Source organism: Rhinoderma darwinii, chromosome 11, assembly GCF_050947455.1.
Source record: "Rhinoderma darwinii isolate aRhiDar2 chromosome 11, aRhiDar2.hap1, whole genome shotgun sequence".
Taxonomy (NCBI): Eukaryota; Metazoa; Chordata; class Amphibia; order Anura; family Rhinodermatidae; genus Rhinoderma; species Rhinoderma darwinii.
Genome location: NC_134697.1, coordinates 18,417,895 through 18,436,666, shown reverse-complemented (window position 1 = coordinate 18,436,666; position 18,772 = coordinate 18,417,895). Strand labels below are relative to the sequence as shown.

At 41.0% G+C, this 18,772-nt stretch overlaps 1 protein-coding gene across 1 annotated transcript in view; it reads left to right on the top strand.

The window, feature by feature from the left end:
• The window catches only part of HPSE2 (heparanase 2 (inactive)), a 219,739-nt gene that overhangs the window by 150,186 nt on the left and 50,781 nt on the right, over positions 1 to 18,772 (top strand). The window contains exons 5-6 of the mRNA XM_075842712.1: positions 15 to 186; positions 8,844 to 8,891. Of these exons, the coding sequence (XP_075698827.1) occupies positions 15 to 186; positions 8,844 to 8,891 (220 nt within the window). The remainder of the gene's footprint in view (positions 1 to 14; positions 187 to 8,843; positions 8,892 to 18,772) is intronic.

Here is an 18,772-nt window from a genome sequence, read left to right as displayed (position 1 = left end):
TGTTATTCCTACAGAACCCAACAATTACCGTACTTTAAATAGCCGAGCTGTTAATGGCAGTCAGCTGGGGAAGGATTATATTCAGCTGAAGAATATGCTGCAGTCAATCCGGACTTATTCCAGAGCACATTTGTATGGCCCTAATATTGGAAGACCAAAGAAGAATGTTATATCGCTACTTGACAGGTGTGTATTGAAAATTGTGTTATACATCAGTTGCACCATCAATTTATAACAATGCTTATTTTAATGTGTATACGAAATAATTTTTGGGTGATAACACACATCATAGGGACTAGCTTTACAAAAGGCTGCAGACCCTTCAACCTACAAAGATGCATCTCATAATCCCTCACCAATGTTATCTGCTGAAATATCTCTAAGATATGTTTGGGTGCATTCATATATGTCAGTTGTATCCGGCCGTTTTTTTTATTGCCTGAGCCGTACACAACACAACTGATGGAAAAGCTATCACTTTGTGCACCTTATTGACATCCGAACACTGAAACCTTTCTCTGTCTGATTTAGGAAGACACCCAGTGGCAAAGCTGATGCCACTGGACACAAAACTGACCCCATAGATGACTACGGTATTCGTTTTGTTAACAGTTTCACTCCAGCTTTTTTTCTACTAGCCGGAGTGAAAAAGATTGTGAGGTACAGACATATTTGAATGGGCATCATGTGGAAGTCCCTTTACCCGTTTGAGGAATCATCTCTGTGCTGCGAATATTTTTTTTTAAATTATAAACATAAATGAAAACCTAAATATAAGGCTCTGTTCACATTCTGTTGCAGATTTCGTCAGCTCTCCACCGGTGATATCTGTCGTACAATGCACTTCATCCAAGTTTTTGTTAAAACCACCAATCCTATTAATTTCTATGGGACTTAAATTGATACAAAAGTGTGACCGTTTTCATTCTTCATCAGTTCCATCGCTATGAGATTTTTACAGGATCTGTCCCCAAAAAATGTTTAAGCACTGAGATCACTAGGTGATGGATTTAAAAACGAATGCAATCTTGATTTGTCATCAATAAATGCGAGTGTGAACCTAACCCTACATGCCATTAACAAATTCTCAGGTTGCAAATTAAGCGGAAGAAGCCGGGTCATTTATTTATACATTTAATTGGCAGCTGATTCATATTAGTAATTCAGAAGTGACGACAGATGGAAAAAGATCCTCTCTATTTACACACCGATGCTCATTTTTGACTGGAAGAACTGGACCGGCTGAATGCCCACTTCATGGGAATCAAATATTTGGGTGAACATTTACTGAAGTGTGGAGCTGCATCCTCTTCAGTAGCAATCCCAACAAGGCCCCATGTATGGGGGGGGGGGGGGGGGTGGGGGCATAGCCATCCCTGGCACAAAGAAAACTGGTAAAAAAGTGTAATGACCTATCATACTAACTATACAATGCTGTAATCACACACGATTGAGCTGTCTCACTATACAAATGACTATCTCATTTTTACAATGTATATTAATTGGTTTATAGTCTTATGCATGGCACATATAGGACACATGTAAAGTAATAGGTGGGTGGGTGGAGAGCTCAGGAGGTGCACAGTGGATTAGGATTGACAATTGCTTTTAATTCTAACAGGGTCAGACTAATGAGCTAATGATTGTCATAGCGGTTTTGAAAACTGTACAAAAATGTTTGATACATATAGAGAAAATTGTCTAAAAACCGTTCTGTGAGAAAATAAAAGCCTAAGGGGATAGTCCGGTCTAGATAACCCACTTTCTAATACTCTATTAAAGCGTTCCTGATTGGTAACCTCCATCCATAAACTGTAAAAGAGGGCAGCTAGAAAGAGTGTCTCTCTCTCTGGAGGACCCTGCATGTCCATGCATTACACAGACAGCCCATTGATTTCTATTAAAACTGTGCAATGCTTTATTTGCTCTGTGGTGGCGCTGCAGGGAACTTGAACACTTACTAACAGGTTCTACCACAGACACGCTTTGATCAACTTATTTTCCGCAGACCCTTCTGACAAAAATTCTGTGAGTCCGTTCCATCGTAATAAGTTTTTTTTTACAGGATCCTTGATGTTTTTATTTTTTATTTTATCATTGAAGTCTTTTTTACACTTTTAGATTCTACATTGATAAACGGAGTCACGCCACTTTTATACTGAATTTCCTGAACCTGCTGTAGCTAAGTTGAATTCAATCTGTCATCTAGCGCTTAACCAGTCCACAGTTTTACTTTATTGCTGTACGGAGATCCCAAGGCCAATGTTTATTACTCAAGTAATGAACCCACAAATCACTGTTCTGGCAGATGTCTTCAGCCATCTTTACATGTTCATAATATTGGCTTTAGAGCCTGTGCTTCGGTTTTTTTTACTGCCCAAACAGGATTATTGTCAGGATGCATTATGCAACATATTAGTTCTACTGCGTTTAGTAAAGAAACTTAAACCTCCGGCTCAGTTGGGGAACATTGTGCTATAGACTGTACATAATGTATTTCCCTGGCAATACTCTTTTAAAATATCATCTATCACAAGCTTGTATCTTCGACCACTGCCATATATATACTCAATGTCTAATAAAGGAAATCTCCTACTTTGTTAGCAGAGACCAGTCAGTCACTTCCAAAGCACTGTTATGTCTAGTCATCCAGTTAGGGGTTAAACGTCCGAGATCGGAGTTAGCTCCGATCCTGGCCTTTAGGCTGGAATTCCACAAGGCGTTTTGATCACATTTTTACATAATCTTTACTGCAGTTCTGGAGTGATTTCCTTGTGCTTCTTAACCAGTTCAGGACCGGGCTATTTTGAGCCTTCAGGACTAGACCGTTTAGACATTTTTAGCCCGCGTTACTTAAACGGCTATAACGTTTTTATTTTTTGGGCTAGCGATGTGATTTTTGTGTAGACAATGCAGGCATGTTTTTTTTCGCATTTGTATACACATACTTTTTGCTATTTCAGAATTTTCGGGCTTATAGGTTGAAAAAAAATATGCTTTTTTACATTTCAGCGCATTTTTCATGTTAATAATATAGTTTTACCGTAATAGAGACCTTTTATTTGTGATCGCCATTGTCTACCGTAAATTTTGATATATTACATGTCTATTTTTAGGGTAATTGGGTCAGGGCTAGCGTTACAACAATGATTGGCAGAAGGAGTGTTTTTTTTTGGGTGGGTAATGTATATGTAATTAGTTAGTTTATTTGCACTTTATTTTACTTTTATTTATTTATTATTATGGTCTGTACCTCAAAGGTCAGAAATGACCCTTTGGGGACTTTATTTCATATACAGCACGCATTGAGCGCTCTATACAAGCGATCAGAGAAGATAGAAGCAGTGAAAGCTGCTTCTATCTTCTCTTCGGGGTCCACGGCAATCACTGGGCAGCCAGCTAAAACCTGCACCGTATATACGCTATGGTGCGGGTTTTAAGGACCTCGACCACCGGCCGTATATATAGAGTCGGTTAAATGCTGTGAAAAACCCATAATAATTTTTTTGGGCCCGTGCATTTATTACAGGTGAAGCACATCGAAAACCATGTGCTTCACCTGTAAATGTCACATAGGTGAAAACCGCACAGCAAAACTGCGGCGATTCGAATGCAGCTAGTAATTACAATACAGCCTGTATTAGGCTGGGTTCACACGTGGCGGAATTTCACTTGAATTCCGCTGCGGACACTCTGCAGCGTTAATCCGCAGCGGAGCCGTTTCTCCATTGACTTCCACTTAAATTTAGAAGTGTTAGTTTAGACGATGCGTAAAATTCCGCTGCGGAGCATAGGCTGCGGAGCGGAATTTGGTGTCCGCAGCATGCTCTGTCTGTTGCGGAGCAGTGGCGGACTGGTTGCGGACTCATGGCGGAATTTCTCCATTGACTTCAATGGAGATTCTAAATTCCGCAATGAAGTCCGCAGCTGTCATGCACATGTTATGTGTTCTGCGGATGCGTCTTGCTTTTTTGACATGACATTTCTTCATTCTGGCTGGACCTATGTATTTCTAGGTCTACAGCCAGACTGAGGAAGTCAATGGGGCTCCCGAAATTACGGGAGCGTTGCTAGGAGACGTCAGTAAATAGTCACTGTCCAGGGTGCTGAAAGAGTTAAGCGATCGGCAGTAACTGTTTCTGCACCCTGGACAGTGACTACCGATCCCAATATACAACAACCTGTAAAGAAATAGAAGTTCATACTTACCGAGAACTCCCTGCTTCTGTCTCCAGTCCGGCTTCCCAGGATGACGTTTCAGTCTAAGTGACGGCTGCAGCCAATCACAGGCTGCAGCGGTCACATGGACTGCCGCGTCATCCAGGGAGGTCGGGCTGGATGCCGAAAGAGAGACGCGTCACCAAGACAACGGCCGGTAAGTATGAAATTCTTTTACTTTCACTAGGGAAAGTGCGGTCCCTTCTCTCTATCCTGCACTGATAGAGAGAAGGGAAGCACTTTTTCCGCAGTCCGCAGCAGCTAGTCCGCATCAATTTACTGCACATTTTGGGCAGATCCGCAGCCGTAATCCGCAACCCGGATTAGGTGCGGCATTGATGCGGACAGTTGCGGAGGAAATCCGCCACGTGGGGGCATGCCCTTACATGTAATAACTAGGTTGATATTATGGGCCCCTGATCAAAATCTAAAATCAGGGGCACATGTAGATAATTCAAGCTAGAACTGATAGTTGTGTCTTTTTGTGCTGCATAATAGCAGATTAGCCTAATTTGTATTTTTTTTTTTTTTTTAGTTCTATTCTAAAATAGATATATTGCATAATTTATGAAAAAATGTGAACAGAACCATAATTCTTTATGCTGTGCTAGACATCTAGAGCATTGTCAGAGCTATAGGGGGTGCCGAGGCAGCAGTCACACCAGGGTCCTGAAACATGGGGGGCCCAAAGGATTCTCCACCACCAGTAGACATCAGTATTATAAATAGCACATGGTAAAAGGGGGCCGTGTTACAGATTTATCATTGGGACCCAGGAGCTTCGAATTACACCTCTGATCCAGAGTATCAATAATTGCCATATGTCTACAATCTACACATATCAATATATGGTTACATGATGAAAAGGTTTAGTACTGAGTTCAAGTGAAACTGTCAGCACTGCTATTTCAGCCATAAACTTGACTTGCTACTCATAAAATTACCGTCAAACAAATTAGAACGGTATCTGATTACGGACCGACTTACCAAACCACTGACAAAATAGTCGATAAGGTTGAAAAAAGGCACAGATCCGTCAAGTCCAACCTACTTGATTTAGAGGCAAAACCCCAGTGCGGCAGTTACCAATTGTAGTCCCACTAGAGGACTTGAACATGCGATCATTTGATCGCTGGTATCATGCATTGCAATACTTATGTATTGCAGTGTATGGTATTTTTAATAGGTTTCTATTAAGCCCATGTTTTTTGTGTGTTTTTAATATGCATTTGTTACTAGTTACTCCCCAGTTTTACCTTCTCCGCCCTATTTTGTAGTTGCACAATATTGGGGAGTCTCCCGGACCAATATATTAAATAAACTCCAAAAAATAGAGTAAAAACATTAGCTGGAATATTGCAAATCTTCACTTAAAAATTAGCATTTTCACTTAAAGAAAATACATTTTTATTTTTATGTTGAACATAAACCTTACAATTGTTTTTAAAAAATGTAGCAAAGTACTAAAGTCTCTATAGATATTCTTATCCTTCTTCTTGACCTCCTCAGACATCTTGAATCTGATCATTGATTTGATACGTTCAGGTAAAGATATAATCCATATGGTATCACCACAGTTGTCCCTTTTTATAATTCCTTGTGACTGATGTTCTCTGCATTGATCATCTCTACAAACCTGCACTTACCCAACATACTCCACTTTATCTTCAGATCCCCTTGGTCCAACAGCCGGTCAAAGGTGAAACTGAAGGCGGTAACATGGGATCAACGCGAATGGGGAAAAAGGGGCTGATGTTGACAGACACATGCGTCCACATGCACTCATAGTCTGCACAGTGGTTGCCAGGTCTACGGAAGTGCGCAATTATTCAAAAGAGTAGATCTGTGGAGAACATCAGTAACAAGTAAGTACTTCTTTTTTATTGCTCGATATATGGCATGAATTAATATTTTTTAAAACAAAATACTGAGGCCGATAGTCAACATTGCATGCAAAGTAAAAATTTTATGACTTTATATGTTTTTAGTTTTTACCCCAAATTTAACATTGTCTATATATTAGTAAATCAGAAGTTAGAGCAGCAGCCAAAGTTTACGATATTGGCATTTTTCTGTTTTGTTGTGTCGGCCATTTGAGCAAAAATGACCACAGGAAGTGCAGCCATATTGGTTGCCACTTGGCTCGGGACCCCTCTCTATAAGCTGGAGTGGAAGGCCAGTAAAAAGCAGCTGCTCCCACTCTGGTGGACTCGGACCACCCGTGTACTATATGGACAGCAATTCATCTGAATGACGCTATGTAATACTACAATACTATAAATGTCTGACTGGCAGCGGCTTCTCCCAGAAAAATCAACTGTTTGGGGGTCTTAAGAGCTGGATCCATTGTGATCATATTAAAGGGGTTGTCTGTGATGGAGAGAACCCCTTTAAAGCCAGTGGGACAACAGATTGGACACATGGTGATAGAGGTGACATTGTCAGCCATTTTTTATTCCATCCATCACTGTATGGATTTTAGTATAAGAAATGACAGATAGAAGAATCAACTTCATCTCATCGAGTTTATTTCGGAAAAACTTTTTTCCACCGGTTTTTCGAGCTTTGGAACCACCTTTTTTTGTACACCAGTAATATGTTCTCTAGTGACTTGAGATTGTTGTTAATTATTATGTTTGCTGCTACATTCAGATCATTGAATTTATAATTAATCTAAGTTGTGTAGCCAATCACAGTTAGTGGCATTTGTTTCAGTCTTCTTGACCTGCACCTTATATACCGTATAAATTGTAACTCACTATCTTTGGGCCAGTGGTATGATCAGTGAGGGGCTGAGGTAGTCTGAAATCTACCTCCTATCTCATCGGAGGCTCAGGCTGCTAATATTTCCTTCCCCAATGTTTTACACTACAGATCTGCTTGTTCAGATTGGCTGCTGTGTATTAGCACGAGCCCACCACATTCAGGAAGTCATAGAGAGCTATTTTCCATTACCGCAAGGTAAAATAAATATAAACTACAAACAACTAAACCACGAGTGACAAAAAAAAACATTATCAAATCATAAACTGAGGAAAAACACATCCACCTTAAATAGGCCAAAGTAGATCCTGATACATACCGCCCAACCATCCCGTTTTTCACACAATTGTTCCGCGAATAGGACACAATATGGATGGGGCTTATGTTAATTTGCCTAAAGGTGGGCATTTCTTGGATATTTTGTAGGCATTCCCAGGCAGGTCGAGGGCGGGGGCTGAAACGAGTTCCGTAAATGGGGATGCAAATGTTTGGAGGTGTGCTTGATATGAAGTCTTCTTATATTCACATTCGAGGTCTCATGCTTTTATGAGTTAAAATCTGAACTGCGCATAATAAACCAATTTAGCATACATTTTTTTTATGCTTTTGTGTAATGAACTGCATTTTTTGTGATAAATAATACATTGATTTTTTATTTCTGAATTCTTCATCTCAAAATCTCAGAGGCGTAGCTAAAGTCCCATTGGCCCTGTTGCAAATGTTGATGTTCGGCCTCACCTATATTCATTCACTATTCATTCATGACGATATTCAGTATATATTTTGTATTGATGATGATGATGATGATGATTAGGCTGGGTTCCCACTCATCATTGTATCAGTGGCCTGAAATAAACTGCACATGCAGATTTTGCAGGGGGGTTTTAGGCAGATTTTGACAGAGTTAGGGTATGTTCACGAGGCCTATTTCCGGCCATTTTTCTGGCGTTTACAGCCCAAAAAACGGCCGAAAAATCGGAAGCAGAAGCCTCCAAACATCTGCCCATTGATTTCAATTGGAAAACGGCGTTCTGTTCCTACGGAGCATTTTTCGCAGCGTATTTTTTCGCCTAAAATAACGGCCACGAAAAAGAAGTGCAGGACACTTCTTGGGACGTTTTTGGAGCCGTTTTCCATAGACTCTATTGAAAAAAGCTCCAAAAACACCACGAAAAATGCAGCGAAAATCGCGAGTGGCTTAAAAAACGTCTTAAAATCAGGCCTATTTTCCCTTGAAAACAGCTCCGTATTTTCAGACGTTTTTGAGCTTGCGTGTGAACATAGCCTTAGGGCATGTTCATACGTACACGTCTGTAACGGCTTAAATTAAGGAGCTGTTTTCAGGAGAAAACAGCTCCGTAATTTCAGCCGTAATGGCATGTTGAGGCGCTTTTTCGCTGCGTCAATTATGGACGTAAATGGAGCTGGTTTTCCATGGAGTCAATGGGAAACGGCTCCATTTACGTCTGAAGACGTGACAGGCACTTCTTTGACGCGGGCGTCTATTTACGCCCCGCCTTTTGACAGCGGGGCGTAAAAGAAATGACCGTCGGAACAGAACATCGTAAGACCCATTCAAATGAATGGGCAGATGTTTGCCGACGCTTTTGAGCCGCATTTTCGGACGTAAATCGAGGCGGAAAACGCCCGAATTATGTCCGTAAATAAGCCGTGTGAACATACCCTCATAGTGAATGTTTTTCTACAAAGCTATAAATCAATGTACTTAGCTCCTAGTACTCCATAACATGCGACATTCAATGTGACGTTTTCCCTTTAAGTCGACCTAGTTTTGACTTTGGAGTTGTATAAAATATTTTCAGAAAACTGTATCATAATAACAAATTTGCTTTGTGTTGCAGCTTTATGAAGGTGGCGGGCAGAGCGGTGGATGCAGTTACCTGGCAACAGTAGGTATTCTGAATTTTTTTATTATTTATGTATGGATTGAAGGGGCATTCCCATCTTATAAAGTGACGGTATATAATTAGGATATATCATCACTTCTGGGACATCTAAGAATGAAGAAGGGGCAGCCCTGATTAAGTGTTGCATCCACTCGGCACCACCTGCCTGTGCAGGGACCCACATCACGGCCTGGATGCAACCGGGTGGCCAGGAGCGCCCGTTGTGCAGGAGAAATTTAGAATGGGATGCAGCACTAAATCAGCGCTGCAGTCCCTCCGGTCACAGCATTAGTGGGGGTCCCAGAAGTTGGACCCACACTGATTATATGGTGATGTCATATCTTAGCAATATGCCATCACTTTATAAGATGACGATAACCCTTTAATATTATATACATTTCTCTAGGGATTTATTGAGCTAAATAAAAAACAAAACAGTGTTAAATAGATGTATGAAATACAGAAATATTTATTAGTCTAAGTTCATATTTTATTTGTGTTACACTTTTTATTTCTCTAAAAATGTCTTGAAAAACTTGTGAGGTGGAGCAATGCAAAAGAGTACCGTCCCCTCACTGCTGTGTGCACGTTGCACTGTGTTTCTGTTCATGTGTTTGTTATGTTTTCACTAACTAACATGTCAGGAGAGGTGACGGATCCTCTTTAATTGTCAAACCATGTTTAGTCGACATACACGGTGGTCATGTGTGCGGACGCCTGAGCGTAGCGCCGCATGGGCTCCATTTGTAGGTAGAGTGAGGCTATTTAAGAAATAGCTCTGGTGCCCCTGGTGAAGAGCGTGCGTTGTGTACCGAAAGAGTGCACATTATAAAAAAAACTGTGGTACAATATGGAACAAGATACAGCATGGGACTGGCAGTACAGCCGAGACCAATGGAGAGGAGTTGGGTTGTGCCCGTTTTCGTAGCTAAAAGGGCAGACCCTGCGAATCTGGGACGGCTGCTGGGAGTGAAGGCCCTGTGTCTGCTGCAAGTGGTTAAGGACCTTCTGGGGGGAGAGAGCTCCTGTATCGAGGCAGGTGGCGGCTGCGGATCCCTGCCGGAGAGAGAAAATGACCAGTGACCAAGTACAGTAGTTACTTTTCTATTGACATCCCCTGTGTCCGACCCTATTACTTCGCCATCCTTGAGTGGGGTTCCTCGGTCAGGGCCAAGGGCCACACATGCTCTAAAAACTGACCCTCACACAAACTGATGAAAATGTTACCACTGTGTGATCAGTTTGCATTCGTTTTTCAATCCGTCATTCATTGACTTTAAAAATTAAAACAAAGACTGATCATGTCAGCTCATGTAGCTGTTATGGCCCATGAGAAAGGGCGCAGCTCAGGCAGCACTGTAACCTTTTCCTAAAAGGCATTGTAAACCTACATGGTTCCCCCAGGGGTAGGACAATGGGTAGTCGTGTTTCTTGGGATTCTCGAGTGGTTCCCCCCCCCCTGCTGAACAAAACTATTGTGATTACACAGATTTTACGCCATACAGTTACTTTCTATTAAAAGGCACTGCCAGCTTATTGGTTACCACTCTTAACGTGGTACGGTGATGTAAACGTGAAACAAATAACTTCTGTACAAGACTAACTCTTTAAACAGGTCTCTGTCTATCTGAGACTACACCGCGCTGTGTTAGGTTCTGTTCACATCAAGTTTTGGCCATATGTTTAGAGTGTATGTTGAGAAAGTTCCAGACATACTGTACACACTAAACGTTTCCATGGGCCTCCATTGTCAGACGAAGGCCAAAAGATTGTCCCTTTGACCTCCGTCTGGCCGATATACATCAGCATAACCCAAAAAAAAGTATGGAATAGCGTAGCAGTACTGCGCTATTCCATCCCTCAGAGTATAGTTAAAAAACATATACTTTTTTTTAACATAGTAGCCCATGGGTGACGTATTTATGCCATCCGTCACAGGCGTCTGTTAAACAGATATGTCGTGAGTTTTCAATAAGCTTTCATGACTCTTCGTTAAATGGATGCCATTATAGTCTATGGGTAATGAAAGCCACTGTTACGTGATGTGAACAAAGTCTTACTTTACATAACTTTCCGCCTTCTTCTCAGCCTCCCGCCCTTTTTCCAGGCATCTGTCCATGCTTTCTAGCTTCTCTCTCTCTCTCTCTACACCCTTCCAACCCTTGTAGTCCAGGCCTACGCTACCTAGTAGCTTCTGTCCCACCCCTCAGGGGCTATATTCCCCAGAACACCACCGTCCACTCCTCTATAATACTCGCCCGACATGCACTAATTTTGATTGGTCACCAGACTCCGTCCGATTGATACCTCCAGTCACTCCAGGATTCATGCAGCCAAATTACCATTGGCCTAATCTCAAGGAACACCCACCGCTACCTATGACTTACCAGTAGCCCAATCTTTCTCAGGATTACAAATACTAGGCCACATTTCAGACCTCTAGGGCAACCAGACCATGCTCCACTTTGCCAGAACCAGGCTCTTCCAGGGTCTGTCAGCTTCTCTCTCCTCCTGTGTCACTGTTCCATCCCCCGCCCTCCTGATGACAGCACGACCGATTGCAGCGCCGTAGAGTATTGGAAAAAAAAACATTGCCGTTTTTTATGTGTTTTTTTTTAGCTAAAGCTAGAAGTCGATCCAATAGGAAGAAAAAGTATAAGTCCTTCCTTTTATTTCCCATTCATTTTGAATCCACTTCTGGCTTGACTCAGAAAACTGCATGAAAAATTTGGCACAAGAAAATAAGTTAGGAAGGAAATGTCCAGGGAGTGGGAAAAAGAGACAAAAAAGGGTTGGACCATCTTGTCCCAGAATGGTGGGGTGTGATTGCATGAAGTACCGTAAGGGGGCACCATTTAGATATTTTGTTATGGACCCCGTCCTCTATGTTCGCCACTGATGGATCTATCAATTTAGCTTGTAATTGACATGTTAGCATTCCTCAATATAAAGTTGGCTGGAAATAATGTTTGTCTGTAGGTGTCCATCTTTGTCTCCAGCCTTGGAAAGTAATTTACAGCTCTATAGAGAATTTCACTGTATCTGGTCTGTACACATATATTCGGAAAGAAAAATATGCAAGAAGCTGAATCTAAGATGAAATACATATTTATAGTTATCCCCTCATCGGGAATCGTTCTCTTACGACCTTCACCTCCCTCCCTGACAGAATTTGAATATATTTCAGACTACTTTGTAAAACAGGGTAAAGGTATTATTCTGAATGTCGAATATTTAGAGACAGGATATGTAATTGATAATGACCCCTATGATAACTGCACATGTCTGTTTAATCCTGTTATCTTCAATAATTTACTTAAAATGCCTTTTTCCCCTGTAATGAATACTTATCTGTTGGCCGTAGAAGTAGTGACTGTCACAGGGCCTACAGAGAATGGTGTGCACGCACTGTGTTGCCAATGGATTTGGTGTGGGGCTAAACTGGGGAGTGGAATCTAAGGGATTACTACTGTAGGTGTTCACCCTTTAGCCTCCATACGGAGATGTGGACTAGGCGGATAGTATCGCCAGGTCGCTACCCCCAGAGTTGTCTCCATTGGCAGCGGATGACGTGGACATGCGAGGTACAATAACAGAAGCAAAAAATGCAAAGTCCTGTATTAGCGTAGATCAGGGCAGGCGGCAGACGATCACTAACGGTAAGCAAAGCCAAAGTCTGGGGCAGGCGGTAGGCGATCGTTATGGTAAACAGGCAAAAGCACAGGGCAGGCTGCAGACAGGGATGGTCAAATTCAGGCAGGGTCAGTAACAGTAAATCCAAAAGGAAACACAGGAGAGCTAATGTAGCAAGATAGAGAATTAACCTAATTGCTCGGGCATGGAGTAAATTAGGAGGTTCCTTTTTATACCCAAGAAAACGGGGGGGGGGGGGGGGGGGAATTTGAGAGGCAGCAGCAGGAAAAGCAGGTGTAGAGCAACAGCGGAGAAGGCTGCCAACAGCGTGGAGTGGAGGAGAGGTGTGGAGATGGTCGGGAGCAAGAGGATGCCACTGACTGATAATACATGGCGGCGGGAGCGGGCATGGCCACTATGTACATCTGTGCTAAGAACGCTATCACTGGGTACTGTGTCTTCTTAATATGTACGTGTGTTATGCTACAGTCCTCTTGTTCCTCTCTTACTGTAGCTGGGTCCAAGAGCTAGCAGCCATTTTTAGCAGCTATGGAGCTTTCATTTTGTCACAGTCACCCAAGTCTTATTGAAACACGGCTAACCCTATGATAGCTGCAAGTTTTATGGATTATACATTAGACTTAATACAGTCATTGTACAGTTGATGTTTTGTCCCACATGATAGAAGTGATGCATTATCTATATGCTCTATTTATAATTTTTGGGACTAATTCAAGTAGAATTTCTGATGCTTTTATGTGAGTTTATGACTTATAATACTGTATTGGCCTATTTTCAGACGTAATTTGGGCGTTTTACGCCTCGAATTACGCCTGAATAGACGGCTCCAATACGTCTGCAAACATCTGCCCATTGCTTGCAATGGGTTTTACGATGTTCTGTTCAGACGAGGTGTAATTTTACGCGCCGCTGTCAAAAGACGGCGCGTAAAAAGACACCCGCCTCAAAGAAGTGCATGTCACTTCTTGGGACGTAATTGGACCCATTTTTCATTGACTCCATGGAAAAACAGCTCCAATTACGTCCGTAAATGACGCCGCGAAAAACGCGTGCACTTGCAAAAACGTCTGAAATTCAGGAGCTGTTTTCACCTGAAAACAGCTCCGTAATTTCAGACGTATTTTGTTAAGACGTGTGAACATACCCAAAATATATATCTTATATTATTGGCACTGACAATATCACTTTTATCATAAAGTTAAAAAATATCTCAGAAATGTACAGTAAGTTCTGTTAAATATAAAATCCACTAAAATTGCAACCGCCAGATACACAATGCCACGCAGTGTCCAGATAACTAATTCTATATAGTGTCCAGATAAATAATTCTATATAGTGTCCAGATAAATAATTCTATATAGTGTCCAGATAAATAATTCTATATAGTGTCCAGATAAATAATTCTATATAGTTTCCAGATAAATAATTCTATATAGTGTCCAGATAAATAATTCTATATAGTGTCCAGATAAATAATTCTATATAGTGTCCAGATAAATAATTCTATATAGTGTCCAGATAAATAATTCTATATAGTTTCCAGATAAATAATTCTATATAGTGTCCAGATAAATAATTCTATATAGTGTCCAGATAAATAATTCTATATAGTGTCCAGATAAATAATTCTATATAGTGTCCAGATAAATAATTCTATATAGTGTCCAAATAAATAATTCTATATAGTGTCCAGATAAATAATTCTATATAGTGTCCAGATAAATAATTCTATATAGTGTCCAGATAAATAATTCTATATAGTGTCCAGATAAATAATTCTATATAGTGTCCAGATAAATAATTCTATATAGTGTCCAGATAAATAATTCTATATAGTGTCCAGATAAATAATTCTATATAGTGTCCAGATAAATAATTCTATATAGTGTCCAGATAAATAATTCTATATAGTGTCCAGATAAATAATTCTATATAGTGTCCAGATAAATAATTCTATATAGTGTCCAGATAAATAATTCTATATAGTGTCCAAATAAATAATTCTATATAGTGTCCAGATAAATAATTCTATATAGTGTCCAGATAAATAATTCTATATAGTGTCCAGATAAATAATTCTATATAGTGTCCAGATAAATAATTCTATATAGTGTCCAGATAAATAATTCTATATAGTGTCCAGATAAATAATTCTATATAGTGTCCAGATAAATAATTCTATATAGTGTCCAGATAAATAATTCTATATAGTGTCCAGATAAATAATTCTATATAGTGTCCAGATAAATAATTCTATATAGTGTCCAGATAAATAATTCTATATAGTGTCCAGATAAATAATTCTATATAGTGTCCAGATAAACATTGCATGCAGCGTTGAAATGAATGGGATGCAACTGTCGAGTTGACAACAACTTTGGTGTGATCAGAAGCTTAAGAAGCGTTAGAGGGGCTGTCTTCGTGATGCCAGTAAGTACGGCACATCATCGCTGCTGCTGTCATGGATACAAGAACTGGCAGGGACCACGGGATGATCGGCGGTGGAGCGGTAGGGGATTTTACAGGTGATTATTGTCTTTTTGGTTATATTAACAGATATTCTGCAGTTATATTTTTTTCTAAAACCTGAAAAAACCCTTTTAAGTCAGTAATTAAAAAATAGAACAAAATGTGGTAGAGCTGTAAATCTACATAAAGCCGAATGTCTTCAAAGCTCTATTGATGGTAATATCCCTGGTGGTCTAGAGTAGCTAAGGAGTTAATGGTCACAACTCTGGTAGTCTACGGTAGTGATGGGTTCATACCAGACGATGTCTTGTGATCTATGGTAGTGAAAGCTTAAAGGCTTTGTACAACTTTGAAAATGTTTTGGGTTTTTCATAAAAATATCTATCAGTGTGTTTGGTGTAACTTTCTAAATACTTTTTCTGAAAAATTATTTTTACCTATTGAGATACAGCTGCTTTGTATCCTGTATATAGAGCAGCAGTATCTAGCGCTGAGACCTGAATCCGTCAGATCAGTGGGACTGACGGGTTCAGTGACAGCGGGTCCTGCGTGTCTCTCCATCTGCTATCGATCACATTTAAGTTATGAACTTAGATGTGATCGGTAACAGCTCGATCCACGCAGGACCCGTTGTCACTGATTTCAATGGGAGGTCAGAGAAAAAACACCTCTGCCTCCCATTATAATCAATGGGGGCGATTTAAGATGATTTTTGTCGCTGATTCCAACGCGGCTTCCGTGTCAAAATCGGCACTAAAAAGCTCTGTGTGAACTGACCCATATACTGACGACTGCCGTATATCTGCAGAAACCATTAATTACTGGTGAGAGGGGCAGGGGGAGGTGGATAGTAAGTAGAGGGGGGAGCGCTCCCATCAAGAATACTACTTACCCATAAGGGTATGTGCACACACAAAATCAAAAACGCCTGAAAATACGGAACTGTTTTCAAGTGAAAACAGCTCCTGATTTTCAGATGTTTTTTAAGCCACTCGCGATTTTAGCTGTGTTTTGTTTTTTATGTCAGTTTTTGGAGCTGTTTTTCTATAGAGTCAATGAAAAACGGCTCCAAAAACGTCCCAAGAAGTAACATGCACTTCTTTTTCGCGGCCGTTTTAAAAAACGGCTGCATAAAAAACGCCCCGTCGGGCCAGAACGCAGTTTTCCCATTGAAATCAATGGGCAGATGTTTGGAGGCATTCTGCTTCCGATTTTACGTCCCGAAAAAAGGCCAAAAACACTCCGTGTGAACATACCCTGAGTCTGCTGTATTCTTTTTTTAGCCAAAAAAACCTGGTAGAGCAGATCTATCCCCATACTTGGCTGCCCTTAAAAATACTATTGATAGATCAACTTTAAATCACCAGCATCCTTTTCATTTCTGGGATAAACCCAACCTAGTATCATGACATACTATTGTCCTGACATACAAGTTGGAACAGTAAATTAGGTAAAACAATACTGTGCTGTTAGTCGCTGCATCGTATAATCAATAAGCAGCTGTTCCTCGCTCAGCTGGGCCATACAGACTTCTGTGTCTCCCAACGGGTCCCAGGAAACACTTGCACCTGGACCTTGAATTGCAGCCCTACTGGGAGTTTTTGCCTCAATGTCTTCCTTTTTCCATTTTCCAACCCAACATAGAAGTAAACGTTCCTAAAAAGACTGAGCGGTTGGGTTATAGCTAAATTATTTTAATCCATAGTAATAAATCTAAAAATTAAAAGACAGTAATGGTCGTGTCTATCTATGTGATTGCCGCTATGTAGAATATTATGGCGGCTTTTTTATTCCATAAACAGCAGCACTCTTGTCTATGGGCTGTGTCTGGATTTGCAGCTCAGCCTCATACAAGAATGACTGAATCGATAATCAAAATATATTCGTAGCATCACTAATTATAATGGCATCTAAAATGTGTCCCCAGGCAGATCCTTAAGGGCAAGTTCACACTTAGGCTGTGTTCGCACTGAGTTTTTTGCAGGAGGAAAATTCCTCCTGCAAAAACTGCTCCAGACGTTTTTTTGCACAGTGGTTTGACAAAAACTCGTCAAAACACTCGTTGAGGCGTTTTTTTCCTCTTTCTGACTGATTGAAATGGGGTTTTGGAGGCGGAAATCGCCTCAAGATGGGTCATGACGCTTCTTTTTACCGCGACGCGTTTTTTTTACTCGCGGTAAAAAAACTCGTCCAACTCCCATTGAAATCAATGGGAGGCATTTTCGGGCGGTTTTTGAGGAGTTTTGCGGCGCGGTTTCCGCGTCAAAAAATTCGTCAAAAAACTCTGTGTGAACAGGGCCTTAGTATTTTCAGGCACTTAGTGGATCCCAAACAAAAGAGAAGTATTATCGAAAAGTTTATGAGTCTTTTTGTTTTTATCCAATAACTGGACCTTTAATGGTCTGTCATATTACAGAGACATGGAAGTTTATATCTGTGGGGGGAGGGGCTGAGACCCCACCAATTATTAGAATGAAGGGGTACAGCATTCGCCTGAGCGTTGTGATCTTTGGCCCCCCTGTTGGCATTTTCCTCCACTTTTCCAAAAAGGCATTATTAGGAGTTAACAAACAGCAGTCTTCACCTAGCCGGGGCTTTCCATTGAAAGCCGAAAAATGCTAATAAAAGTCGAAGAGGCGCAGAGCTCGCCCGATTGCTTGCCCCCCTTGATTCCGTGAGGGTCACAGCCCCTGGATCCAACAGATATAAACGTTATTAAAAAATGTAAATTCAAAAATGTATTTTTATGGTAGATAAAGATAAGTCGCCTAGCTTCAATTGTCGTACGCTGTCGAGTTGACTGCAACACGGTCATCAGAAGCTGCAGAAACATTAAAGGACTTGTCTTTGTAATGCCGGTAAGTATAGCGCATCATCGCTGCTGCCATGATAACAAAGACCAGTGGAGGACCACACGGTCATCGGCGCTGGAGCGGTGGCTGATTTTATAGGTGAGTATTGTCTTTTTTAACACGCATCCATATGTTAACACAAATTCTGCAAACCAGAAATTTGGACAACCTTTTGAAGTCAATCATTAAAAAAATACTAGGATCAAGATTGAGCTGTAAATCTAGAAAGAGCCGATGTTTTTGAAGCTCTATTGATGTATGCTACCAACCAACCTAAAACAACTTCAGAGGAGTTAGGGTATGTGCACACGAGGGAATTACGTCCGTAATTGACGGACGTATTTCGGCCGCAAGTACCGGACCGAACACAGTGCAGGAGCCGGGCTCCTAGCATCATAGTTATGTACGACCCTAGGAGTCCCTGCCTCGCTGCAGGACAACTGTCCCGTACTGGAAACATGATTACAGTACGGGACAGTTGTCCTGCAGAGAGGCAGGGACTCCTAGCGTCGTACATAACTATGATGCTAGGAGCCCGGCTCCCTGCACTGTGTTCGGTCCGGTACTTGCAGCCGAAATACGTAATTCCCTCGTGTGCACATACCTTTACAATCATAAAGTCTGTACATCCAATAAATGACGTACAAGTTTTCAGGAGTCACAGCTTTACATGGAAGCCAAAGACTGTAAAACACCATAAACACACTCTCTGTACCCTAAAGCGTGGTGGTGGCAACATAACGCTCCTCCTTAGCACGCTCTGAAAGGTGTGTTAAGATAATGCAGCAAAATACAGGAAAACCTTCTGCAGTCTGCAAGAGAACTGCGACTTTCCAGCAAGAGAACAATCCAAAACATGAAGCCAAAGCTACACAGGAACGGCTAAAAACAATTAATATCCTACAGCTG